General features: G+C 47.1%; 1 protein-coding gene across 1 annotated transcript in view; it reads left to right on the top strand.

The window, feature by feature from the left end:
• MYOCD (myocardin) overlaps nt 1–27,574 on the top strand; it is a 96,639-nt gene that overhangs the window by 61,941 nt on the left and 7,124 nt on the right. Inside the window, exons 6-11 of the mRNA XM_081805702.1 lie at nt 4,994–5,169; nt 7,285–7,410; nt 12,631–12,878; nt 14,461–14,614; nt 23,881–24,819; nt 26,962–27,102. Coding sequence (XP_081661828.1) covers nt 4,994–5,169; nt 7,285–7,410; nt 12,631–12,878; nt 14,461–14,614; nt 23,881–24,819; nt 26,962–27,102 — 1,784 coding nt within the window. The remainder of the gene's footprint in view (nt 1–4,993; nt 5,170–7,284; nt 7,411–12,630; nt 12,879–14,460; nt 14,615–23,880; nt 24,820–26,961; nt 27,103–27,574) is intronic.

Below are 27,574 nucleotides of genomic sequence, written 5' to 3'. Positions count from 1 at the left end.
TCCAGCTATCTCACTTAATCTCGGAATCTTACATGTTTATGTACAAAAAGTACAACTGACTCATTCATCTAATTGCTTCCAAGAGGGATGGGGAAAGCTCAGAGTTGCAGGGCCGACATCGCCCAGGGGCTGGTGCCCAGAGCCGGCCCTGCAGGCATAGCTGGAGGATGATGTCAGGGCTTCCCAAAGCGGTTCCTTGTCACCGCACCGCCTGATGTGTCTACAGGGACAATAGCCTGCGCACCGCACTCCAGCGGCTCCCAGGGGGGCCTCGTGCTGGGGGAGAGATCGGAGCAGAGGCCCAGGGTCACAGCACAAAGCCAACAGACTGGGTTGTTCCCAAGGCAGCCCCATAAGGTGACCTTTGTGCCTCTCCTGGCTTGAACCAGGAAGGAGAGGGAGTGACAAGCAGCCTTTCCCAGGACTCTCTGGCCCCGGGGAGGGTCTGTCTGGGCTTTCCTAGGATGACCCTGTGAGGACAAGCCAGTTTTTCTAGGTCTGGAGTTGCGCTGATCTTTGCCAAGCTGAGGGCCGGACAAACGGCCTCCTGGGTGGTCTTGTTTATTTTTGATAATGGCAAACCTGCGACAAGCGGCTACTCCTAACGAAAGCAATAACTGTCATCCCCACGGCTAGAAAGGACGGAACTCTTGCCCATCCAGGGACCGGGCTCAGCACTTCGCACCCACTCCGTTGTTTTAATCCTCGAAACCTTGACAGTAACTATGGGCTGCTATTTTCATCTTAGAGATGGGGACCCTGAGGCTCTGGGAGGTTCAGTAACTTGCCAGCAGACTCTAGCACTGGAGGGGTAGGACCAAGAAACAAACCAAGACCGCCAGAGTCCAGAACCGAAGTCGATCCATCATCTCTGAAGGAAGCCACTGTCCTTGGCTACGAGCGCCTCTCGGCTGTTCCCGTTTCTCGCGCCAACAGGGGCTGAACCGGATGTGCCGCTGGGTGGGGGGTACACTCCAAGCCACTTGGTCACAAATCCAAGGCACTTGCAGCCCTGAGACAGTGGTGATTGGCAGCCCCCGGCCCCCGGCCCCGAGGCAGGGTCTTTGTGCTTGCACAGTGACGACATGGTCCTCAGTGACATATGCTGACCTGGCATGTGCGGCCTTTTAGGGATCAGACAAAAAGGAGTCCCATGTGGGGCCTTTGTCCTCACCGTGTTGGCTCGTCCAGGAGTAAAGGACTCCCCCGTATGTGGTTGCATGAACGTATGGCTTCTCCGTTGACTTAGAAAAACCTCTTTAATTGATTGCCTGTCACTTGATAAAGTAACTCCCGGAAGCTGTGTCTCTCCAGGAATTGGCTCCCAAAATAATCCTGTCCCCTGGTGGGGGGGAAAATCTCTTCCTCCCCTTCCCATTGCCGCTCTGCTCTTTGCCACTCCGTTAACGTCCCTTTCGCTGCCCCCCCCCCCCAGGAAGGTCAAGTGTCCCCTCCCTGTCTGTCGTCCTGTCCACAGCTGGCGGTCATTTCACACTCAACCCAATCCTGCCTCCTCCAGGAGTCTCCTGCATTGAGATCTCCTCCGTCTGTCCGGGACGGCGCTCGCCAGGCGGTTCTCGTCCTTGACAAATGTCTCTGATGGTGTCCCATGGAGATCAGCTCTTCCCGACATCATAGCTGATTTTTCTTCTGCTTCTCTCCTTCTCCTAAATCTGGAAGCTTGGATGGGAACGAAATAACCAGGGAATGCTCTGTCCAGCTCTAGGGAAAATGGGACAGATGCCCAACTCCTTTGTTCCAGATACTCCACTTGGAGACTTTTCCACATCATCCTAGTGCCTCGATCCAAGGTCACCAGATTGCCAGATGCCCAAGTGGGAAGGGCAGGCTGAGTAACCAGTGGCAACAATGGGGCTTCCACAATCCTTCCAACCCTCTTCTGAGACGAGTCCCCATGAAATCATCATGACCACCCTCCCCAGAATGTCCCCCCTTCTCCGTCCTCACGATCCTGGTGTCACCATCCGTCCCTTACATCTCAAAAACTCAAGTACAAGATGCTGTGGAATCTGGAGATATCCTTAGTGCACTGTGTGCAGAAAAAAAAAAAGAGAGGCATTTTCTCTGCTACCTCCCCCTTCCGTTACCCAGTGGGTGTTCCCTAAATGACATGCTGCCACCTGATGGCTTCCAGGGAGGGTAGTGGGTTTTGCCCCCCTCTGCTGGTGGCTCTGAGCGTTCACACTGCTGTCTTGGCACAGTCCCTGTATGACTTGCATATCCTCATCCCCAAAACCGTGAGGAGAAAACGGGCCCCTACTCTGACTTGAGACCCAACAAAGGTTGATGTCTTTTGTTACTACTACCACTACTAAGTGAATTCCTGATACAAACTGTTCTTATCATTTGCGTTTGCTCCATTTGAAACAAAGTGGGATGTTGCAGATAAGAAAAGAAACCATCCTCTTTCCTTCTCCCTGCCTGCCTCTTGTAACTTTTCCACTCACATGTTAGAATATTCGGACACCTCTGTGATGTGATGAACTTCCTCTGATGTGTGCATATTTGGGATGTGATCCTCGGTGTGGGTGTGGGTGAGATGGTGGGGGTCCACGGGGTGGAGGAGTCTCTGTCCCATGGAGGATGAGACCTCATGGAGAAGCTCTATACCCAGTTTGACCGAGGGCAGTCAGGAGGGAATACCATAAAGCTTTCAGATGGAGGGTCCTGTCCAGCAGAGAAGACCGGCTGCCCTGAGGGGCCAACACATTCACATGCAGGGCTCTCTGAGCATGGACTTAATGTCAGCTCAGGGCATGTGCCGAGCAGATCCAACGAAATGCTGTGATTTCTGGGGTGGGGAAGGCTTAACGTCCTCCACCACCCTCCTGTGTCTCCCTGGCCCTTAATAACACAGGTAAGCCTTTGAACAGGGACAAAGCCTTCTCCACCAGCAGAAGTAGGACTTGAAATTTCAGTGACAAAGGTTTATCTGTAGAGCCCAGGGTTCCCTGTAAGAGAAGGGAAGGGCATAAGGCTGGATTCTTAAAATAGGAAGGTGAGTGTTTGAGAGTACTGAAGGGGGGAAGAATGACCCCCGATCTCAAATGAAAAAGGTGGCATTTATCAAATACCCAGTGAAACCCCTCTCTTAGGAAATGAATGCATTGCTGACATAAATATCCAAAAAAGCTAGAATTTATTTATTTCAGGTAATAGGTAAACAAATCTTTTACAATATCCTCTGTACTTTTTTCTTATTTCAAATATTTTATGGTTAAAAAAAAGGACACCTCTGAAAATAGAAGTTGAAAAATAAAAAGTTTCCAACAACACAATGGAATACTGTGTAGCTGTTGCAAAAAAAAAAAAAAAAATTTTTTTTTTTTTTAATTGAGGACTATCTCTGTGTGCCCCCAAGGAAAGGACTCTTAAGTAACATTGTAGCGAGAATAAGGCAAGCCTCAGAATATTTCACCAGCCCTGCGTAAGTGAAATACTTTGTGCCTGTGTGTATGTTTCATTGTATATACAGAACTAGATCTAGAAGAGGCACCAGATCATTAACAGGAAGTGGGATGAATACATACATTAGGCATCTTCATGTGGTAAGAATGGTTCTCATAAGTAACCATTACATTCAGCATCATAGAAAAGCACTTATAAGTTTATAAACAGTCCTTGAAGTGGTGGAGCAATCACGCTGGTCCCCAAGTCCTTCCAGGTTGGTGGGGTCCCCCGCGGCGGCGGGGGTGGGGGTGGGGGGAGCAGCATCTGAAATTTCCACCTGCCCTGTCCTTTCTGGCTCTTTCCCGCTTTGACACTTGGATGTCTGGAGGGTCCGTGACAGATATCAGCAGTGGTGGTGATGACAAGCCCCGAAGCACACTTGTTCCATTTCTTGCTGCTCCTTGCTGCTTTTCCAATCTCCACCGTGAAAGCTCCCCTCTCTTATCTGCCCAAAGCAGGAGTCAAAAGTTCTTGTCCGTGTGATTGCAGAACGCAGGGCTGGGAAACTTCCGATAATACCTAAATTCCTTTAGAAGAGCTGAGCCTGGGGTCGGGTCAGAAGCGTTTCTGGGGCCTGAGCACATTTTGTACTGTGTAGCTGGATAATAATCCAGATACAATTTGGCAATGTAAAAACAAACAAGCAAACAAACAAAAACCCATACGGGACGTATAAGGTTGTCATTGTAGTCCCACCTGATGGGATAGCCCCTTTCCCCAAGCTGATGAACCCGCTCCCCTCCAAAGGCCACGCAGCCTTCCGAGGAAGAATGTCTGCCTTCCCAGCTGTTGAGGGTTTCCAAAATAGACACAGAGCTAGGAAGCATACAAAGGAAATCCAAATAATAATAATTTTAAAAGATCACGCTGCAGTTTCCGGGACATATTTATGGCTTTTATAATCAGCTGTGCGTTCGTTGAAAGGGGCTTTGTAACACTGGTGACGTGAGCTAATTCCGACATTTAGGAATTTAGACTCAGTAGTGGGTCTGGCTTCTCCCGAAGAGCAAAGTTTGCGAAACACTTTGTGCCGTGTGCCCCGCTTTATATCTGAACTTGACGCCAATGGCATGTTGTCATTTCAGTTCTCTGTCTCGTCGTAGAACATGAGGGAGACGGGTACCCTCCCACTGCAATCTCCTTTGGCCTCGTTCTGTATCCAGTGGCCCCTTTCTTTCCTTCATCTTCCCTGACTGCGTTTCAGAAAGATAACGGGTCTCACGTCCCAAATGCGCAGGAATGCATAAACCTGAAGATAAACTTGACCAAGCGACGGGAGACCTTTAATACGCCCTGCCTTCTTCCCTGCCAGACGTATCCCTTTTATAAACACAAGTTCCCATTTGGAGTAAATCGATGAGATGCCACATAAAGTTAAAACCTATCTTCACTCTTAGGTGAAGATAACAGATCGAAGGAGATAGATGTTTGCTCCTGGTAGGGATGCCACGGCGAAGCATTTCCAGAAAGCCCTTTGGTGTGCCTCAGCCACTGACCCTGTTCTTGGATTTTACCCCATCAGGTAACCAGGTGAGTTTTTCCAAATCGGCAGATGCATTTGCCTTCGAAGAGGACAGCAGCGGTGATGGGCTTTCTCCAGACCAGACTCGAAGCGAAGACCCCCAGGGCTCAGCGGGATCCCCTGCGGACACTAAAGCTTCAGAGACCCCTTTGGCAGGTCCTCTGGGGCCAGTCCAGGTAAATAAATCCCACCTCAGCCTACCGTGTCTTCGTGGGCTTAAAAGCACATCGCCACCTTTAGTTTTGCGTAGAGACCCCAGAGATGTCTCTTGATGGCACTTGAACTTCATGCCTCTTTTGTCCCCATCCAGTCCAGGGATCAGTGTGCGGTGGCCAAAACCTCTAGAAAACCCTGAAAGAGAATCCTCAGGACTATACCCTTTGACTTACTCTTTAAGCGTCCACTCTGCCAAGCGGATGCCTTTTATCTGCCAAATTTATGGACAAGGTAAAAAGAGACTCAGTGAGATCAGCTGAGTCACCGATGATCTCCCGGATAGAATGTGCCAGAGCAGGACCGATTTCAAAGCCCACAGGCTTTCCACACACCGAGAAATCTCTACAGGGTCCTGGGTGCGGGGGGAGGGTGTGGAGCAGGAGGTGCCGATTGGCTGCATAGCAGGGAGCCCCGAGATGGTTCTACCCTTACAGATTTCTACCTGCCAAACCACAGCAAGGTCCACATCCAGCCCAACCTGAGAATAGCTTGATGGGGGCTTCCCTCAGCCTTGCATGATGGTATTCATGCAGCCCCGAGGAGGAGATGTGTGGGCATGTGCACACACACACACACAAAAAAAAAGGGGGGGGGAAGGAGATGTACTAGTGTGGTAGCGAGATGTGAGTCTTTCACCCACGGACTCTGCAGAGAACCCCCCTTTTAGGAAGAGTTTGGTTCTCATGGCCTCCTGGGAATTATGTGATGCGTTGAAATTTGATATTCTATTTGAAACATGGTTTACACTGGAAATGGCCATAGGGGTATCAGGGACAGCTTGGGTAATCATCATGCAGAGCCCTATTCTGGAAACCATGATACTTAATAGTCATTGTCATACCCTTCTGCACACCATGAAGGGAGCAAAGCTGGGGCTGCCAAGGAGAAGATGTGGAATGGGAGGAAACGAGAGCTAACAAGCAGATCCATACGTTTACTGTGCACGGGTTTATAATCAAAGCACTTTCCGTGTCCCTGCGTGCCACACCTGGTCTTTGCAGCTCAGCTTCTCTGATAACAGCAGACAGTATCTCGGATCACTTGTATCTGTTATTCTGATGGTGAATTCCTCAGCTTCTGATTGCAGAATGGTTTCAGGAGAAGACAAGTTCTTTTCCACTTAACCCAGGAGAAGGGGTCAAAGGGAACAAGCACAAGGCGATGCCAGGCCCAGGGCAAAAATCCTTTTGTCCTTGCACCCAGCAGCCCCAGTTAGCGGATCAGGACACTGAGGCTCGAGAGGCAAGGGTTCTGCAGACCTTTGCAGGTGCCAGGGCTCAGGAAAGGGCGGAGAAGCTCCAGGAGAGTATGAGCAGCCCCTGTCCCTTTTGGTCACAGTATCAGATTGCAGGAGAGGGACAGAAGACAGTTACCCTTTTTCCCAGTCCTCCATGTACAGAGGTTGTTCATGACACTACACCCACACACCCATACGTAGACACACACATACACCTACATATATACACATGCATGTAAATTACATAAACATACATATACACATACACACATGCACAGAGCTATGCATACATGCACATGCACACATATATGTATAGACACATTCACATATATGCAGACCCATGCACACACATACAAACATACACACATACATATGCAAACATATATACACACTCATGCATTTTCCCTCCATCTGCTAACACCGTTTTTATCGGTTTTTTTGGTCCTACTTTCCCCCCAAATTCCTACACCTACTCCTCCCTCTTCCTTTTTTTCATCAGTCTCCTTATCAGGTCTAACAGGTGGACCTCGTCATAGGTGGAACCCTCACTCAGGGTGACCAGCTGTCTGGGTTGGCCTAGAACAGGCCGTTTCTATTCCTGTCTTCTGAAATAATGATGAATGACGACCCCTTTATCTCTCAAAAGTGACCTCAGTTGGTTGACAGATTATATATGACTCCTTTTCCCGGGGAGGTCGTGTGATATGTACTTGGATATGAAGTGAAGATGAAAACAACAGAGCCGTGTATGTGGTGGGGGATGGGGGGGCTCTACTTTATCTCTGCCCCATACAGTTTTTCCTCCTGCATCCGACTCATGCTGAAATTTGGATTTCAGGATCATTCTTCTGGCTCCGAAAATGACAGGAAAGACTCAGCCTCCCAGCCCAGCAACCAGTCAGACACGGGGACGCAGGGGCTCGGCCCTCTTGGTAACCCCATCGCTGTGCACGCTGCCGTAAAGGTAGGGATGGACCAGCCTCCTGGCACCTGCCAGAGCGCTCGCCCACAGAGCCCACTGGGAGCAGAGCTCTTGGAGTTAGGTGTGGTGGTTCGGTGGGAGTTAGGTGAGGAGAGTCACACGGACCCGTGTGTAGGCTCAGTCCGCCGGGAGCATTACAAGTCAGGAGAGGGGAGAGGGGCCATCCATGTATGCGGACCAAGAGTCTGTTATCTATGTCGGCACAGCGTGGGTCTTCCCCGCAGAAGAAGAACCCATGTGCCTGCATTTCTTTGGAATCACAGCTCAGCCAGAGCGTGTGCCTGACTTAAAAGACTTCATAAGGTCAGCCTAGAGACAGACGCGGCTGATGGGAACGCACACAGGATTTGTAAATGTCATCAAATAGGTGGGAGGCGGGGAGTTGGGTTTTACGCAGGGGAAGCAGATCTGAAGCCTTTGCGTCATATAATACCTCAATCATGTAAGTCCGGCTCCCTTTGGAGATAAAGGGAGGGCTTGTCTGCCCAGTAGACCATGAGCATCATAGCAGATTGTTGGTTAACTTTTCTTCGCGTTATACTTATTAGTTCACAGAGGACTCTCTCCTCTTACCAATTAACTGCCTGCTAATAATCATTTGGTCTTCTTCATAATATTTTATCCCAAGTAACTTACTAGTTTAGTTTTGTTTTGTTGGGGGGTGGGGGGAGGAGCAGTGGGAGAGGGAGAGAGAGAATCTTAAGCAACCTCCACACCCAGCACAGAGCCCAGCGTGGGGCTCGATCTCACACCCCTGAGATCATGATGACCTGAGCTGAAATCAAGAGTCAGCCGCTTAACGACTGAGCCACCCAGGCGCCCCTAACCCAAATAACTTCTCATCAATTTGGGAGCAAGTTATCTCAGCTCTAGGGTCACCACTTAATGAGAGCTGAGATGTCTTTTATGAAATATTTTTCAAAAGATCGTAAGTTAAGAATCAGTGTTAAAGTAATGACCGCAGAGTCCCCTCCATTGCATGCATATACACAAAAGTGGACGGCAGGACTTTCAGTTTCCTGTAAATGTCCCTAAACCTCGCTTCAAATTCACTCCCTAAGTAGCTTAAACCTCGCTTACAATTCACTCAGCCCAGCAGCTTTGAAATTACACGACTGTTGATGAACTTTGTTCATTGCCGGTGGAGGAAGGAGATGGTTCACGTTATTTCTACTGTCATGTACAAAGAGAAATTTTATTACTATTTCTACCAACGTGTTTAAATTTTGCATAAGCCAAATTAGCACCTCCTTCAGCCTCAGTGCACTAAGGAAGGGTGATAGTTGCCCAGAGGAAAGACAGGTCAGTTTCAACGGAGAGCAGGATTGACAGGTAACTGATCTAGCAGGACTGGTTGTTTATATAAGAGCCAGTCTCCCTGCTGATTGGTCAATGTCTGTGAATTCTCAGTTGTTCGATACTCATCATGTCTAAATGAAGAGGATACTACAGGGCTTCTCAAAGAAGGAAGCAGCCCAGCTCGGGGGAAACATCTCTGACCTATTGACTTTCTAAGATACATATGAGACCACTGAGAGAATGCACAAGAATTCCCCCAAAACTGTAAAATCCTATGTAAGGGAAAGGTGTTTTCAGTGCAGGCTCCTAGAAGGTATATATCAAAGCTGAATAAAACACGATTCCTGGGGCGCCTGGGTGGCTCAGTCGGCTGAGCGTCTGCCTTCAGCTCAGGTCGTGATCTTGGGGTCCTGGGATCGAGCCCCATGTCCATTGGGCTCCCTGCTCAGTGGAGAGCCTGCTTCTCCTTTTCCCTCTGCCCTCCCCCCTCATTCGTGCTCTCTCTCTCTCTCTCTCAAAATAAATAAAATCTTAAAAAAAAAAAAGATTCTTGCTCTCAAGGAGCCTATAGTCTAATTGAGTTTCATAGCCCACCACTAACCCAAACAGTGTTGGGAGCAAGTAAGAAAAACATGCCGCAAAGGACCTGAACAGACAGTTCGCCAAAGATAAAGAAATTGCCAATAAGCACATGAAAAGGTGTTCAGTGTCATTAGTCATCAGGGAAATGAAACTCAAACTCACAACAAAATACCACTTCACACCCACTAGAATGGCTATCCTGGAAAATTGCAAGTATTGGTGAGAATGTGGAGATTGGAGCTCTCACACATGGTGCGTCCACTACGGAAAGCAGCTTGGTGGTTCCTCAAAAAGTTAAACCTAGCATTACCATATGACCCAGAAATTCCTCTCCTTAGGTATATGCCCCACAGAATTGAAAACAGGTGTTCTAACGAGATCTTGGATGTGAATATTCATGGCAGCACTATTCACAATAGTCAAAAGTTGGAACGAACTCAAATGTCCATCAGCTGAAGGATGGGTCCGCGTGTGGCATATCCACACAATGGGATGTTCTTCAGTTATGAAGAGGAATGAAGTCTGACACAGAAATGAGCCTTGAAAACACGATGCTGAGTGAAAGAAGCCAGACACAAAAGGCCACATAGTGTAGGATTCCATTTATATGAAATATCCTGAATAGACAAGTCCGTGGAGACAGAGAGCAGATGAGTGTTGTCCGGGGACCACAGAAGGACAATGGGGAGGGGCTGCTTCATGGGGATGGGGTTTCCTTTAGGGGTGATGAAGATTTTCTGGAACTACTTAGTGATGATGCTTGCACAACATTGTGAATCGTACACTTTAAAACAGTTACTGGGGTGATTTCTCTGTTGTATTTTACCGAGATACAGAATGAGAGACCCCTTTCTTGGCGGGGGGGGCACCACCTCCATCAGGACTCGTAGCATAAGAAGCAGAACAGGGGCTGGACTTCAGTCTCCCCCACCCCCTGAGCAGGGTATGCAGTGGTGGCCCATTAGCAGACAGCCCCGAAATGCCATATGAGACCTGCAAATGAGAGACCTCACTGCGAATTGGGAAAGGCTTCCCAGGGGAGCTGGGGTGTGAGCCAAACGCAGAGGATGAGCCCTAGTCGGGTAGCAGGTGCAGGAGGGAATTGCAGACAGCAGGAAATTGCAAGGAAAAGAGACCGGAGGGGTAAGCTGTTGGGTGGGAGGGGTCAGGCAGCTGGGTGTCTTCTTTGGCAGAGGGGGTTTGGGACTTGGTCTTGCGAGGCAGGACAGGCAAACTGATTGTAGGCTGCTGGGGTGGTATGTTGTGGGGCAGGCCCAGGATGTGAGCAAGACTTCTTGCAAAAAAGTCACGGACCCTCTAGCCACAGACCACGCCATGCCCTCTTGCACTACACTGACCTGCTTTACACATTCACACGTGGGTCTTAAACCCCTGGATGATGTATCTACCTCCCATAGACCATGCAGTTCTAGGCAGAAAATAGAAAACAACAACAACAAACAAACAAACAAACTTACCACCTTGTATCCTCTGGTTTCAAAAAGAGTGTAAAACTATACAGTCCATGGAATCAGGGTTCCATGGGCTCAAAAGACTTTGCCTTCCACTCTCCAGAGAAAGCGGTCCAATTTGAGTAACTTCTGGAATGTTCAGCATCCCTGTACTAAGGCAACATGGAGAAAAAGCTCCCCGTCCCTGACTGGCCTGCAGCTCCCCCAGATGAGGAGGCAAGTCCTAGGGTGAGGTGGGAACAGAAGCTGAGCTGGAGCAAAGCAGGGCTGAGCTGATGGCAGGAGCCCCGCAGAGATTCTCCCGCGAGTGCAGGAGACTGATTAATTAGCTAGAATGCTAATCAATGAAGGAGCCGGGAGAAATCGAGCCACCAGGCACACGGGAATTCTTGTGCTCCTTATCTATTACTTCCCGAGAAGAAGCCTCCTTAAGAAAACGTTTACAAAAGAGGCTTCGGTGGTGGGATGCCTGGAGTCAGAGAAATCCAAGTTGTAGGCTCCAGATTGTGTGCTTCGTGGTTAAAATGGGGAGGCTGCCAGGTGGGAACCTGCCTGCCAGGTATTCTGGAGCTCCCTCTTCTGGACGCTGCTGGTATCACACCTCCCCTGCACCTTTCCCCCAAAGCCTCAAGAGGCCGGTCATGACATCCACGTTCTTCATTTCAGGCTTCTCTAATTAAAGTCAGGGCTGGAAAGTTAAGATTTTTCTTTCAACTGATGACAGTATGGACTACTGCCTCCTAAAATAGGGAGGCCTTTTGATTTCAGGAGCGTAGGTGTAGGTATAATCCTTTGAGACCGGTTCTTCTGTGACTAATATCTTTCCACATCGTTGTGTTGGTCACTGAGATAAAAAGTAAGAATATTTTCCTCAACTGTCCGGTGAGGTAAGGGAGATGTAGCAAAGTACCTGCACCGTGTTCAGAACTTGGTCTTAACTTCCTAGCCTGTAGCCTTGACTTCTTTCAGTGTGTCCAAGTCACACTCTGGGATGGGAAGCTTCTAGAAGGGTCCCAGTGGGTGGCGAACCCTTCTCATAGTAAGTCAAGTGTCACTCTCTCAGAGGGTGTCAGCTCCTGGGGTTACATCCGTATTTGGGGTGTTGGTGGGATGGGGGAGTCTATCTGACTTTCCCGCCCAAAGCTGCAAAAATCCCCATCAAAGACAAGCTTAATTTCATCCAAGGTGACGTCATTCATAAGTCAGTTTACCGAGTGCTTCACTAAAGGCGGTTTCGTGTATACGTGGGAAGGAACTTCTTACGACTCCATCTCAAGATCGGATCGTGTCCTTTGCTAGGCCATCTGTGGTTTTAGCCAAGGAAAGCGTCCTAGCCGAGACGCAGGCTTCCGTCTTACTCTGCGCTGGGAAGGAAATGCTCCCGGAGTCACATCTGGGATTCATGCCCACCCCCCCTTCTAGATTGAGGCACCTGCAGTAGATCCGTTCGACAGGTACCTCAATGCCCCAGGATCTCTTGGCACCTTGTGCCTTTGCTAGATCGTATCTCTGGGATTCGAGAAAGCCCATCTTTTTTTTTTTTTTTTTAAAGATTTTATTTATTTATTTGAGAGAGAGAGAATGAGAGAGAGCACATGAGAGGGGGGAGGGTCAGAGGGAGAAGCAGACTCCCTGCCGAGCAGGGAGCCCAATGCGGGACTCGATCCAGGGACTCCAGGATCATGACCTGAGCCGAAGGCAGTCGCTTAACCAACTGAGCCACCTAGGCGCCCCGAGAAAGCCCATCTTAACAGAAGAACCTCCTCGCGGTCTAGCCACGGCATCCAGCCATTCCCCCCTCCCCCACCCTCCACCTAAAGCACATGCCATTTCTTCACCTCTTTCGCAGTCCAAGTCCTTGAGCGACAGTAAGAACCGCCACAAAAAGCCCAAGGACCCCAAGCCCAAGGTGAAGAAGCTCAAATATCACCAGTACATCCCCCCAGACCAGAAGGCGGAGAAGTCCCCTCCGCCCATGGACTCGGCCTACGCCCGGCTACTCCAGCAGCAGCAGCTCTTTCTGCAGCTCCAGATCCTGAGCCAGCAGCAACAACAGCACCAGCTTGGCTACCCCGGGCTTCACCAGGCTCAGCTCAAGTAAGTCGGGAGGGCCCAGGGCTGGGGGCGCTCCTCTGTGTCTGAGGCACACGGGGCCAGCGCCCGGGCACCCAGCCAGTCCCCGATGGCACCCCGTCCTCGTCTGGTAGATTTAGAATGGGAACCATGCCCACCTTTTCCGGAGCAGAAGGCCGGGAGGAAGCAACGAAATCGATGCCCCGGTAAGAGGCATGGTTGGGAAAAGAGAAAGGATTAGCGCTCTTGGACTGAATCGTGGAGCAGAGAGGAGAGACCGTCTCAGAATGGTTCCATTTCTTGGATTCACTCGGCCCTTATGCTTTAGGACGCAACAGAGCCGAGTGACTGAGTGATGGCCAGCCCCAAAGTTTGACTCTCAGACCCCGGCCTGTGACCCCCACGGCAGGTCACCTTTTAAATGGGCCATTCCCTTCAACTCTGAAGTTGGGGTGTAGGTTCCCGCACCTGTCTCTGCTCAGCCTCAGGTCGGGTTGGCAATGATGCTGAGTGCTGAATATAGCCATGCTTTATGAGGGGTGCTCCTGCCCCCCCAGGACACTCTCCACTATGCCACAGTCTCTACAGCTCCCTCCTGTCTCCCCAGAGAGAGTGTCACTTGCCACTTGGCACCGAGCTTGCACTGTTGGTGTCCTTGCCCCGCCTCTCCCGCTGATTGATTTCTTGCCTGATCCTTGCAGGCCATTAGCTTGTGACCTGATCTAAATGCAAAGCTACCCACCAAGGGTTCTGGCCACCCAATCCCAGTGTGTGGGGGAGGCTTTCCCCACATCACCAGCCGGGTGCCCTACAGTTCCACACAATTCTGGCACCATCTACCTGGACAGACAGCATCAGACCCCACAGGTTAAGGGCTCAGTCCTACAAGACTGCCCCCCCTTCCCCAACTTCAGGTGCCAACCACAAGTCTAAAAGTTGTGACCTGGGCTTCTGGTTGACAGGGCTATAGATCAGAGGTTCCCACAATTTCCTCCTTGGGTTCCATTAATTCGCTAGAGCGGCTCACAGAACTCAGAGAAGCACTTGACTTACGAGATCACTGGTTTATTATAGAAGGATGTAACTCAGGAACCGCCAGATGGAAGAGATGCACAGGGCAAGGGATGGGGAAAGGGCGAGGAGCTTCCACGCCCCCACCCCAAGCATGCCGCTCTCCTTGTTCTCCACGTGTTCACCAACCTGGAAGCTCTCTGAACTCCATTCTTTTAGGTGTTAGGGAGACTGCATTAGAGGCAATGATTGATTAAATCATTGGCCATTGGTGAATGAATCAACTTCCAGCCTAGCTCCTCTCCCCAGAGGGCAGGGGGTGGGACTGAAAGTTTCAACCTCAAATCACAGGGTTGGTTCTCAGGCAACCAGCCCCCATCCTTAGGTGACCTAGGGGCTTTCACAAAGTCACCTCACTAAGAGCTGACACCCCTGTGGGTCTCATCACTTAGGAGATTCCAAGGATTTTAGGAGCTCTGTGCCATAGAGAGGGACAAGGACCAAATGTGTAATTTCTTATTGTAAATCCCGGTACTACACCCCCATATATCTATTTGCCCATATTTTAAGTGCCTCTTTTTTGTTTGGTTTTCAGAGAGCCAAATGAACAGATGGTCAGAAATCCAAACTCTACTTCAACACCACTGAGCAGTACCCCTTTGTCTCCTGTCAAAAACAGCTTTTCTGGACAAACTGGTGTCTCTTCTCTCAAACCAGGCCCACTGCCATCAAACCTAGATGATCTGAAGGTATAGGATTTGGTGTGTTTTCCTTCCTGCCTGCCTGCCCTTCCTTCCTCCCTGTCCTTCAACAAATACATCAGTGGATTTTTTTAAGATTTTCTTTTTAAATAATCTCTACACCCAACATGGGACTTGAACTCACAACCCCGAGATCAAGGGTCGTATGCTCCACTGACTGAGCCAGCCAGGTGCCCGGACAAATCCATCAGTAGCTTTTTAACAACATTTTCCCCAACTGAGTTCTTGAATAAAACAGTGGGAGGGAGAAGGTTAGGGAGAAGGTTAGGGAGATTCAAGTAGATGATAAAATCTTAACTGCTGTGGTTGAGTACCCCGCCCCCCATAGAGCAGAAGACCCTGGGCTTCTAACTCAGCTCTTTCACTGGCTATGCAACCTTGGGTTCGTATCTTAATTTCTCTGCATCTTAGATTGCTCATTTGCATACATGAGTTCTTGTGAGAACCCAGTGGAATCGTATATACATGACAGAGCATAGCGCAGAGAGTAAGACTGATGTGGGCTTCCTGAATGTTCTAAACCAGCAGTCAATTCCGTGATGAACTTTAACCAGTCTCTGGTGAAATGAGAAAAACAAGAACCACATAAAGGGCTTTTCATAAATCTAAGTGTGTTCGGCATACCTTGAAGGATCTTTATTCAAAGTATTTATTTGCTCCCGATGTTTCAAATCTAAAGAAAGACCCTGCTTGGAAATGATGACAGTAGTGGGTGGAAGTGGAATGTTTCTGGTAGACTTTTGTTTCTTTCTATTAAGCAGGAGTATTATTAAATAAGGATGTTAGTCTTGTGTAAGGAGCCGAAATGTTGGTAACCCAACCTCAACTGCATCAACTACCTAAGTTGAAACAACGTACTGTTCTGTGAAATCCCCAAGTCTGAGAATTTCTGCCCTGAAATGTGACAGCAACATGTTAAATGCTGTGTGGGGGGGGAGCAGTTTGCTCTGGATCACAGACCTCAGGGATCTCAGTCCACTGAGATGACCCTGGGCTTTGAGCTAAACCTCGCACATTCCAGAGCAGTGATCGCGACTGGCGTATTCATCCATCCGGTACTTACAAAAGAACTGAAGAAGGCAGTTTGTGGTGCCTTCAACTTCTCTAATGTGTGAACACCTGCTCCCCTCAACACTTCACTCCGTTGTCTGTGATCCCACCTATTACTCTCCCCTCCCCCAAAGGACCTTATCACTTGTCCCCAAAAAGCCAATTTCCTACAGGTCCCCGTGGTCTTCACTGGGCCAGGATTTCTCAGGCCTTATTTGTCACCCTCCATTCCCATTCTCAGTCTTTGGTCATTATCTGTCTTGGGGGAAAGGTGGTAGTGGGATTTATTTCAAATGAAAGAAAATTAATTCTATGGCTGCCAATGGCCAACACCAGTCAATAAAATATATCTTGGGTTGTGATATCAAGAGTTCCTCTGTCCCTTCCACTTGGAATAAAAATGCTTAGGTTTCATTGAGCTCATTCCAATTTAGCATCCATAAGGCTGGAAGAGGATGCCAAGCTTCTGGTAACAGGTCATCCACCCTTCACTCCCCAGGTCATAAATCCATGAAGGTATAAAATTAGGTCCTCTCACCCAGAAAACAATATGCTAAATGAAGTAAGCCAAGCACAAAGGGACAACTATTCTGTGAGTCTACTTGTATGAGGGACCTAGAGAAGTTCAAAGACAGAAAGTAGAAGGGTGTTTGCCAGGGGCTAGGCAGAGGAGGAATGGGGTGTTAGTGTGTAATGGGTACATAGGTTCTGCTCACAATGAGGAAAATGTTCTGGAGACGGATGGTGATAATGTTTGCACAACAGTGTGAATGAATTAATTCCACTGAACTGCATACTTAAATGATTGGATAGTATATTTCATGCCATATGTCTTTAACCAGAATAAAAAAGATTTTTCAGATGCTCCTGGCTGGCTCAGTGGGTGAAGCATCTGACTCGTGATCTCAAGGTTATGAGTTCAAGCCCTGCATTGAAAAAAAAAAAAAAAAAAGATTTTTTAAAAAGTAATCTACCGGGCGCCTGGGTGGCTCAGATGGTTAAGCATCTGCCTTCGGCTCAGGTCATGATCTCAGGGTCCTGGGATCGAGTCCCGCATCGGGCTCCCTGCTCCTTGGGAGCCTGCTTCTCCCTCTGCCTCTCTCTCTCTGTCTCTAATGAATAAATAAATAAAATCTTTAAAAAAAAAAAAGTAATCTACCTTAGGATGGGAGCCGGGGTCAGGTAGTTGCCTAGTCTAGATGTGATGTGCCGTCTGGCAGAGCCTCCAAAGATGGTTTCCTCCATGTGCACATGTTCAGAATGATTGGCTGGTTCGATATATAATAATAAATTAGCAGGGGTAGTAGGAAATGATGGGGGTCGCAGCTGCCAGTTTCTGAATGTAAACTATCAGTCGACCATCCTGTATAGATTTGCTTCCATTTTCACCCTGCAAGATAGGTTTTACATGTGAACATAAAAATCAGGACCTCAAAGATGCTAAATGAATAAGGCATATAACTCATTATCATCCTAGATATTTTTGATATTTATCTTTATCATGAATGCTATAAAACAGTTTGCTGTATAGAACAAAGATATTGGTTTTTTTTTTAAGATTTTATTTATTTATTTGAAAGAGAGAGCATGAGTGGGGGGAGGAGCAGAGGGAGAAGCAGACTCCCTGCTGAGTAGGGAGCCCGACGCGGGGCTCGATCCCAGGACCCTGAGATCATGGCCTGAGCCGAAGTCAGATGCTTAACCAACCAAGCCACCCAGGTTCCCCTAGAAGAAAGATACTGTTGATAAACCTAACACCAACCCTGACAGCTCAGGTGAGAAAAGTGGGAGAAATATGTTGGTTCTATCAGGACATAGGTTAACATGTAAAAGAGATTCTTTTATCTCTACATTTTCTCCCCCACTTGGAGAAGCCATCCCAATTTCATCCGTTCATTTGACAACTTCGTCCTATGTTTCCAGAGCCCACAAGTCGATCCAGAATGCTGACATCTAAAAATAGACTTACATCTCCTTCTGTAGAAGCCTAAGAATCTTTACAGAATAAATAAGTTTGGTAAATTCATAGATTTGGCTTTAGTTTCTCTGGTAACATTGATTGGTGTATTTTAAGAAGTTAAAGTAGGAAGTCTGGAGTTATATTTGGGAGACATATGACATTTATCACATCAACCTCACATCCCTACATGGGTCGCACATTGTCAAGTTTGAGTGTCGATCAGTTGTGAGTTTACGGTTTATACTATAGACACACAGTGCACTAAGATCATATACTAAGTGAATAAATGTCTTGCTTAACCCCCACCCCCAGAAACAGAGACCAAATGCTATGCAAGTTAACCCGACTATAGATGACAAAACTGGGGTTTGCACTTAAGTGAGTGATTTTTTTTTCTTATTTTATTTTATTTTATTTTAAATTCCAGTATAGTTAACATGCAGTATTATATTAGTTTCGGGTGTAAAATATGGTGATTCGACAATTCTGTACAAAACCCAGAGTTCATCACAAGTGCACTCCTTGACCCCCATCACATATTTCTCCCATCGCCCCGCCACCTCCCCTCTGGTGACTATCAGTTTGTTCTTTATGATTAAAAGTCTGTCCTTGGTTTGTCTCCCTCTCTCTTTTTTTTCCTTTGCTTGTTTTGTTTGTTTCTTAAATTCCACATATGAATGAAATCACATGGTATTTGTCTTTCTCTGACTGACTTATTTTGCTTAGCATTATACCGTCTAGCTCCATCCATGTTGTTGCAAATGGCGAGGTTTCGTTCTTTTTTATGGCTGAGTAATATTCCATTGTATACACACCACATCTTCTTTTTCCATTCATCTATCAATGGGCACTTGGGAAGCTTCCGTAATTTGGCTATGGTAAATAATGCTGCTCTAAATATAGGGGTGCATGTATGCCTTTGAATTCCTGTTTTTGTATTTTTTTCAGTAAATATCCAGTAGTGTGATTACTGGATTGGAGAGTAGTACTTCTTTTAATTCAGTGATCTCAAAGGTTTTGCTACTGTCATTCGAAATGAGGATGGAGAAGGAGAAACCTTAATTGGACTTGACCACGGGGTGTATGGGGAGAGGTGTCACCTGGGATTGTGACAGCAGGGGCAGAAACTGGGAGGGTAGAATGGGGAGTTGATCTGAAGGGATGTTGGCAGGTGCATTCAGTTTGGGGAAATTGAGTCACAGTTACCACCAGGACAACCAAGAGGAAAAGTCTAACCCGTCTCCATGCAGTTAGAGTCACACTGATCTAGTTGTCAGGCAGGGCACAGAAATTTTGGCATCGTTTGCATAGCGGGGTGGGTTAAAGCCACGAGACCGAAAGAGACGGAAGGAGAGCAATTGGAAAGAGTGGGAAGGGAAGAAGGAGAGAAGAGGAATAAAGGAAACAGGTGATGTAACCGTACCTTGGAAAAGGAAGAAATAGGAGGAATTAATGAAGGTGACCCTTAAAACAGGTCATCAGAAAGATAAGGTATCGAAGGTCGATGTTCTCCCAAAATGCTCATGTTTTGCTGATTAGGAGTAAAAGGGGAAAAGCACTGGGAAGAAAGTTTCATTTCTCATTAAAAAGTTATACATGGGGGGCAGGCACCTGGGGGACATAGCTAGTTAAGCATCCGACTCTTAGTTTGGGCTCAGGGTCATGATCTCGGGGTTGTGAGATTGAGCCCTGTGTCGGGCTCTGCACTCAGCAGGGAGCCTGCTTGAGATTCTCCCTCTCTCTCTGCTCCAGCCCCCCGCTCCTGCTCACTCTCTCTCTCTGTCTCTCAAATAAATAAATAAATCTTGTTTTTAAAGTTATACATGGTGGGGCGCCTGGGTGGCTCAGTTGGTTGGGCGACTGCCTTCGGCTCAGGTCATGATCCTGGAGTCCCGGGATCGAGTCCCGCATCGGGCTCCCTGCCCGGCAGGGAGTCTGCTTCTCCCTCTGACCCTCCTCCCTCTCATGCTCTCTGTCTCTCATTCTCTCTGTATCAAATAAATAAATAAAATCTTTAAAAAAAAAATAAAAAATAAAGTTATACATGGTAACATCACAGTATATGTTTTTTTGTTTTTTGTTTTTTTGCTAATCCAGTATATGGATTTTTTTTTCTTGTTTCTAAGAAACTTGAGAGCCAGAGAGCATGACAGCATGAGAGAGAGAAAATAATGGGAAATTTAGAAACTGGGAAAATATGATGGATATTAAGAAATAGTTATTCATGTGTTTTGGGTGTGATAATGGTCTTTTATTGGCATTTTTTATGAAATGCACTTATCTTTTAGAGAAAGATATCAGAATATTTACAGATCTCATTATATGAGTTGCTTCAGAATAATTTAGGAAATATAGTGGAAGTGGTTTAGGGTATAAATGAATCAGGATTGGGCATGGATTAATCATTGTTGAAGGTGGTTGATGGGTACATGAGGTTCATTATACTTTTTTCATCAACTTTTGTGTATGATACACATTTCCATAACACATGGTTGAAAGAGTGATCGGCGATTAAAACACCAGTGAGTATACGAAAGAGGTGTATACAAACCTTTGTCCCAAGCAAGCCCACACAGCATAATACTCCGAAATGTAAGGTACATGAACGCAACAAGTATTTGTGTTATTTTGGAATATGAGCTGCATTATTTAATGATGTAGTTTAAAATATTCAGTGCCAGAACAGATTCTAAAAATAAATGTAGAACTCATTAATTTTAAGTAATTCAAAGTTAAAACAATAATGAGTTGCTATTCTGTACTTTTTCAAACCAGCAAATCTGAAAAAAAAAAAAAAAAGATAAAACAATGCCAGAAAGATGGGGGGGGTATATTTACCGCTTGCAATAGTGTGAGTTCTTGTAATCCTTTTAAAATACCCTTTAAATGATTATAAAAGTAGTTATTTACTGTTGAGACAGGATAGTGCAGGTAGAAATAAAGAGTATTTTAAAAGATAATTGACCCACAGATAGCATTGCAGATTTTATTTCCCTATAAACTGAAAATACAGGTGGACCTGTTTTCTTTTAAAAATTATTGTTGAAAAAATTTTTTTTAAATTATTGCTGTAAGGTAATCCTGTGAGCATGAATTTCTGACATGCTTTTTTGTTTAACATATCATAAGCATTTTTCATAACTTGCAATGTTCGATAAAATTTTTATTTTTTTTAAGATGTTATTTATTCATTTATTTATTTGTCAGAGAGAGAGCACAAGCAGGGGGAGTGGCAGGCAGAGGGAGAAGCAGACTCCCCGCTGAGCACGGAGCCCGATGTGGGGCTAGATCCCAGGACCCTGGGATCATGACCTGAGCCGAAGGCAGATGCTTAACCGACTGAGCCACCCAGGCACCCCAGAATTTTTATTTTTCATAGCGTATCATTCTACTACCTAGTTAACAGTCCTGTGTCAGACACTTAACTTGCTTCCAAATTTTTGCTATTAAAAATATAATTTGTACATAAATTTATTGATGTATCCAGTGACTGTCCCAGGCTAAATACCTGGGAGTAGAATTCCTGAACCAAAACATATTAACATATTTTAAAGTTCTTGCCAGGGGCACCTGGGTGGCTCAGTCGGTACAGCATCTGACTCTTGACCTCAGGTCTTGATCTCAGAGTTGTGAGTTCGACCCCTGTGTTGAACATGGAGCCTACTTAAAAAAAAAAAAATACTAAAGTTCTTGCCAAAGAATACATATTGTAAAAATTTCTGTCCTGAACGTTTGTGCCAATCTACTGCCAGAAGCATTGGGCTGCGGCAACATTTATCAAGCATGAGTATACACACTGGATCACCTGGGGCTCTGGGTAAAATACAGATTCTGATTCAGTAGGTGTGGGGAGGGGGCCTGAGTGTCTGCATTCCTAACATGCTCCCAGATGCCCTTGGAGCTGGTGGTCCAAGGACCACACTTGGAATAGCAAGGTATTAAGGAACTTTCTTTAAAAAACATTTTTATTTGCTTATTTTTGCTGATACTTCATTAACACAAAGTGTTATTAATTCCTTTGTCAATTTCATGAATGCAAAAATATGTCCATATTTATTTTATTTGGATTACTAATGCTAGTACATGTCCATTATTGCCATTTTTAAAAAAATGTATCTTTTGTGGGCACCTGGGTGGCTCAGTCGGTGAAGCGTCTTCCTTTGGCTCAGGTCATGATCCCAGAATCCTGGGATCGAGCCCCGCATGGGGCTCCCTGCTCAGCGGGGAGCCTGCTTCTCCCTCTCTCCCTCTGCTCCTCTTCCCTGCTCGTGCTCTCCCTCTCTCTCGCTCTCTCTCAAATAAATAAATAAAAATGTATCTTTTGTTTGTGAAGAGTTGAACCATGCCCATTACCCATTTTGGGGTGTTGGTTTATTTTGGGGGTCTGTTAAAGCATACTTGGTACATAGAGCTTACTAACACTTTATTATTTGTCCTGCAATTATTTTTGTCTGAGACTGCTATCTGCATTTTCATTTTCTTTTTGGTGTTTTTGACTTAGAGGGGTTTTTTATTTTTGTCTTCAGTATTTTTAAAGTTGCTTTCTTTGCTTTTAGGCTCAAAAGATCTTTCCCTACAGAATATCAGAAGGATATTTCCCTATTTGTTCTTCTAGCTATTTTATGGGATTATTGACACTTAGATATTTAATGTTTCTTGTTTTAATTACAAAAGTAATATCTTATGTGAAATATTTAGGATGTTAGAGATAAGGAGAACCATTGTTAACATTTTAGTCTATCTTTATCTACATATTTTCATCAGCAAGCATAGGTTTAAATATACACACACATACATACAAATTTATATAATTCTTAGAAAAATAGAATCAAACAATTCAAACTGTTTTTCATTTAATAATATACCAAAAACAGGGGGGGCATCTGGGTTGCTCTGTTGGTTGAGTGTCTCACTTCTGCTCAGATCATGATCTCAGGGTCCTGGGATCGAGTCCTGCATCCGGCTCCTTGCTCAGCAGGGAATCTGCTTGCCCTTCTCCCTTTGTCCCTCCCCCTGCTTGTGCTCTCTCTCTCTTTTCTCTCTCTCTCAAATTTTAAAAATCAAGAAAAAATAATATACCATAAATAATTATTCATTATTACATATAACATCAGCTTTAATGGATTCAGGTATTCCATCATTCATAGTCATGATCGTTAATTTAGTTCCCATATTTTTAGATATCTGCAGCTTATCATTTATGAACATTGTAAAAAATGCAGGATGAAATTATCACACGTGAATCAACATAATAATGGCAAACTCTTACACCACACTAACCATTTGCGAGACACTATTCCAAGCACTTAACAAATGTTAAGCCATTTCAGTCCTCACAAAAACATATAAGGTCGCTATGACTGTCTCCATTTTACAGAAGGGGAACCAAGGCACAGAGTGATCTCTGAGCTAGTAAGAGGCAAGGTCGGGATTTGAACTGATGGTCTTATCCCGGCACGGTCTCCCTCAGTATATGACTATCATCTAGCCAGTTATTAAAATTAGGACGTATGTGGGGCGCCTGGGCGGCTCAGTCTGTTGAGCTGAGCCTCTGACTCTTGGTTTCAGCTCAGGTCATGATCTTGGGGTGGTGGGATCAAGCCCTGTGTCGGGCTCCATGCTCAGCAGGGAATCTACTTAAGATTCTCTCTCCCTCTGCCCCTCCCCATGCTCAGGCTCACTCTCTCTCTAAAATAAATACATCTTAAAAAAAAAAAAAAAACAGGACATAAGTGTTAATGTAGAACCATGGTTCTCAAAACCTGGTCCAGGGACCAGTGCATCAGCATCCCCTGGGAACCCGTTAAAAATGCACCTGCTCAAGTTGGAGAACCAAGGACAGAGAGAGCCTGGCAGGGAGACCGGTGACCTAGGAGCAGAAGACCTAGAGTCTCAGCATGCTTTGGGATGATTGGTTGCTGGCTGATGGCTAAACCTGGGCAGAGATCAGTCTTCTCATCTGTAGAATGGGGCGAGGGCCAGGGTGGGGGCTGGAAGCTAGCAGAGTAGGCGACCTCTACGGTCCATGTGGGCTATGCCTTTCTAGGATTCTGGGATCATGAAAATAAAAAAAAAGCATGGTGCACAAGCCTATTGATACCAAGGGAAGGGGAGGGGATTGTAAGCAAATCATAGAAAAGCGGATGTTGTAAAATTCCACGTGTGATGTTTGAAAGCGAATGTAATTATTTATTTTTAAAGAGTGTTCTTAACCAGCACACTAACCACGCCCTGGTTTCTGTAGGTCTCGGAATTAAGACAGCAGCTTCGAATCCGCGGTCTGCCCGTGTCGGGCACCAAGACGGCCCTCATGGACCGTCTGCGGCCCTTCCAGGACTGTTCGGGGACCCCCCTGGCCAACTTCGGGGACATCACGACGGTCACTTTCCCCGTGACGCCCAGCAGCGCGCTGCCGGGCTACCAGTCCTCCCCGTCCACCGGCGCCTTATCCAACGGCTTCTACCACTTCGGCAGCACCAGCTCCAGCCCCCCGATCTCGCCCGCCTCGTCCGACCTGTCGGCGGCGGGGTCCCTGCCCGACCCCTTCAACGACGCGTCCCCGTCCCTCTGCCTGCACCCGTCCCCGCTCCCCGCATGCGCCGACGAGAGCCTCCTGAGCAGCCTGAACGGGGGCTCCCTCGGCCCCGAGCTGGACGGGCTGGACTCGGAGAAGGACAAGATGCTGGTGGAGAAGCAGAAGGTGATCAACGAGCTCACCTGGAAGCTCCAGCAGGAGCAGCGCCACGTGGAGGAGCTGAGGCTGCAGCTGCAGAAGCAGAAGAGGAGCACCTGCCCCGAGAAGCCGCCGCCCTTCTTGGCCGTCCCCGTCAAGCAGGAGGACGCCGCGTCCAGTTGTCCCTTCACGCCCCAGCAGAGACCTGGGAAGAGACAGGGCCTCAGCTCAGAGGGCCGAGCGCAGGCCTGCGAAGCGGCAGGGCGCCGGCCCCCGGGGCCCGCTCCGTGCGCCGAGCCGGCCTCGGGCCCCAGCGACGCGCTGCCGTCCACGTTCCTCAGCCCGCAGTGCTCCCCTCAGCACTCGCCGCTGGGCGCTGTCAAAAGCCCGCAGCACATCAGTTTGCCCCCATCCCCCAACAACCATTACTTCCTCCCCTCCTCTTCGGGCGCCCAAGGGGAAGGGCACAGGATCACCTCACCTGCCAGCAACCAGGTATGCGCTGCACAGGTAAGAACTCCCCGCCCCAGGCTCCCCCGGAGCACCCCGCTTTCCAGAAGTGGGGTGTGGCTCGGCAAAGGCTCAAGAGCTGAAGTCTGAATGGGCAGGGTTTAGGGGAAGCCCAGAAGCAACCTCTGGTCTTCACCGTAGAGGGGAGACTCTCTTCTCTGAGATTGAGGTTGGCAAAATCGGCCGGTGAAAGGCTGGATAATGAATATTTTGCCTATGAGGCCAAACCAATTTATCAAGAGAGCCAACGGGAAGTTACCAGATCTTACTATTCTCTCCGTGTAATGGTCTGCATAGGGCAAATATTTTCCGAACGCTACTGTGTGGTCTCTGGGGATGAGGGATGAACTAACCAAACAAAAATCCCCATTCTCATGGGAAGACAGTAAATAAAATAAACACATAAAATATATCATGTATCAGAAGATGATAGATCTTTTTTTTTTTTAAGATTTTATTTATTTGAGAGAAAAAGAGACATAGCTAGAGAGAGCACGAGCAGGGGGGGAGAAGGAGAGCAGGGAGCCCCATGTGGGGCTCAATCCCAGGACCCGGGTATCATGAGCCCAAGTGAGCCAAAGGCAGATGCTTAACCGACTGAGCCACCCAAGCACCCTTAAAGGATGATAGATGTTATGGAGAAAAATCAGGGAGGCATGGTGATGGAGCATTTGCAAGTTTGCAACTTTTAAGTCAAGGTCTGGGGCCATTTAAGCAAATCTTTGAAAGAGATGAGGGAGAAAGCCTCATGAATATTTGGGGTGAAGGTTGCAGGCAAAGGAAGAATAGCAAGAGCAAGGGCCCTGAGGTGGGAGTTGTGTGTGTAATATTCAGGGATCAGAAGGAAGACCAGTGTGGCTGGAGCTGAATGAGGGGTGGTTGTAGAGAGAGCTTACGGCAGTAACTACTTCAAAGCCTCGACCAAGGTGATCATCAGAGACTTTCCTTGTCCACGAAGCTAAAAAATCATTAGGAAAATCTACCTAAGGCTGAGAAAGAAAATTACATCATCAAAAGTTCTGAAATCTACCTTATGAGAAAGGAAAATAGGAAGAAAACCCACATGATTGGATCCTGCCACGTGCCCAGTATTAAGAGGCATGCCTCTGAGTAATCTCGTTAATTGTCACAACCTTATGAGCTCCAATTCTTTATTCTTTACTTGCCACAGAAGAAAATGAAGCTCAAGGAGGTTAACCCAGGAGCCCAGGGTCACAGGAACCCAGGGTTATCTGATGCTGAAATGCATGCCCTTTTCCCACTGAACGTTCTCTACCCTGGGAGTATGGGGTATGGCCATAGGTAATGGGAATATGATTTTACACACCCCAGAACAGCACATCCAAGTGAATGATGCCCACTTCTGAGTGGGCACTCTGGGAGGGGCTGGGACGTCACATGGATTGTCATCTCTGTTGACATTTACTCAGTGCACGGTGTCCTAGGCAACAAAGGTAAAAATAGTTCTGGAAACACAGCTCTGGACCCTAAGACCATTCTGATGACATGGATACTCTCAAGAAGAACTAACATTTGTGCAGTGGTTCATAGTTTACAAAGCACTCTTTGAGGACATGATCAATTACATGATAAAAAGATAAAGAGCAATATAGAATAACATGCCTGATCAGTGCTTCTGGTATCAAATGCTGCACGAAGTGTTGGGGGAAGGTGGGGGGAAGCAGATTGGTCATGAAGGGCTAGGAAGATCCAGGAAGGTCTTTTTTGGGGTGGGGGGAGGCCAGTCCAGGAAGGTTTTGCAAAGGGGTTAGACTCCATGAGAAACGTAGCATTAAAAAACAAGAGTCGGAAAAAGAACATTCCATGTGGGAAAAGATAGGAAAGTACAATGTGCAGGGCATGCTGAGGGAAGTTAATAGAATACAAGCTTTTGAAGGAAATGGTACCTGGCCTGGAGCATCTCGAACACGTTACAGGTGGAGACCTTATGCTGTGGATGCATGGGAGCCATGGAAGGTTTTTGAGCAATGGGTGATACGTACAAAGCCAGATTTGAGACTTTGATAATGGGATTTAGGGAGAGTTGAAAAGATAAGACACCAGGGCAGGGACCAGGAGTCTCAGCCAAAGCTCTCAAGTGTGCTGCTGGAGGCTACCTCATTGGTCGTTTCTTCCTTCCAGAACTCAGGGCATGAGAGCCATCCTGCAAGCTTCTCTCCCCAGCCCTCCGGCCTCCACCCCCCTTTCTCTGGAGCCCAGGCAGACAGCAGTCATGGTGCTGGGGGCACCCCTCGTCCCAAAAGCCCAGGGGTCCAGCAAAAGGTAGGCGCCTGGAAAAAGGTTTAAACTTGGCCTCTTTCCCTCTTCTGTGGCCCCGTCCTCCGAATGAGGAGGTCCAAAGGAGGAAATCAGTGACATTTTAGATAAAAACAAATCCACTGGAAACAGACTGACATGAATGTACAGATAGAAATCAGGTGTACTGAGGTGCCATTGCTGGGGGTCATCCTGCAAATCACGAGGACTAACGTGAGCGTGGTCTGTTTGTGAAACAACATGGCAAACACACCAGTTTCCGTGGAGTCCAAGATTGGAATAGAGGCACGTGGGGAACTAACACTCGAGAAAGAGTGTTAAGGTGGAAAGGTCTAGAAAGGTCTAGAAAGGTGCAGAGTGTTCGAGTCACGGGGCAGTCTCTCAGTGGAAAAAGGAAAAGGTGGTACATCCCAGCAGGTGGAAATCAGGGATGGGAAGGAGCCGGAATATGCGGAGTTCCAAGGACTAACAAAGAGGT

This window comes from Leptonychotes weddellii, chromosome 15, assembly GCF_054177405.1.
Source record: "Leptonychotes weddellii isolate Sample4059 chromosome 15, ASM5417740v2, whole genome shotgun sequence".
Lineage (NCBI taxonomy): Eukaryota > Metazoa > Chordata > Mammalia > Carnivora > Phocidae > Leptonychotes > Leptonychotes weddellii.
The sequence above is the reverse complement of the archived record's forward strand: the minus strand, read 5'-3'. Positions and strand labels throughout refer to the sequence as shown.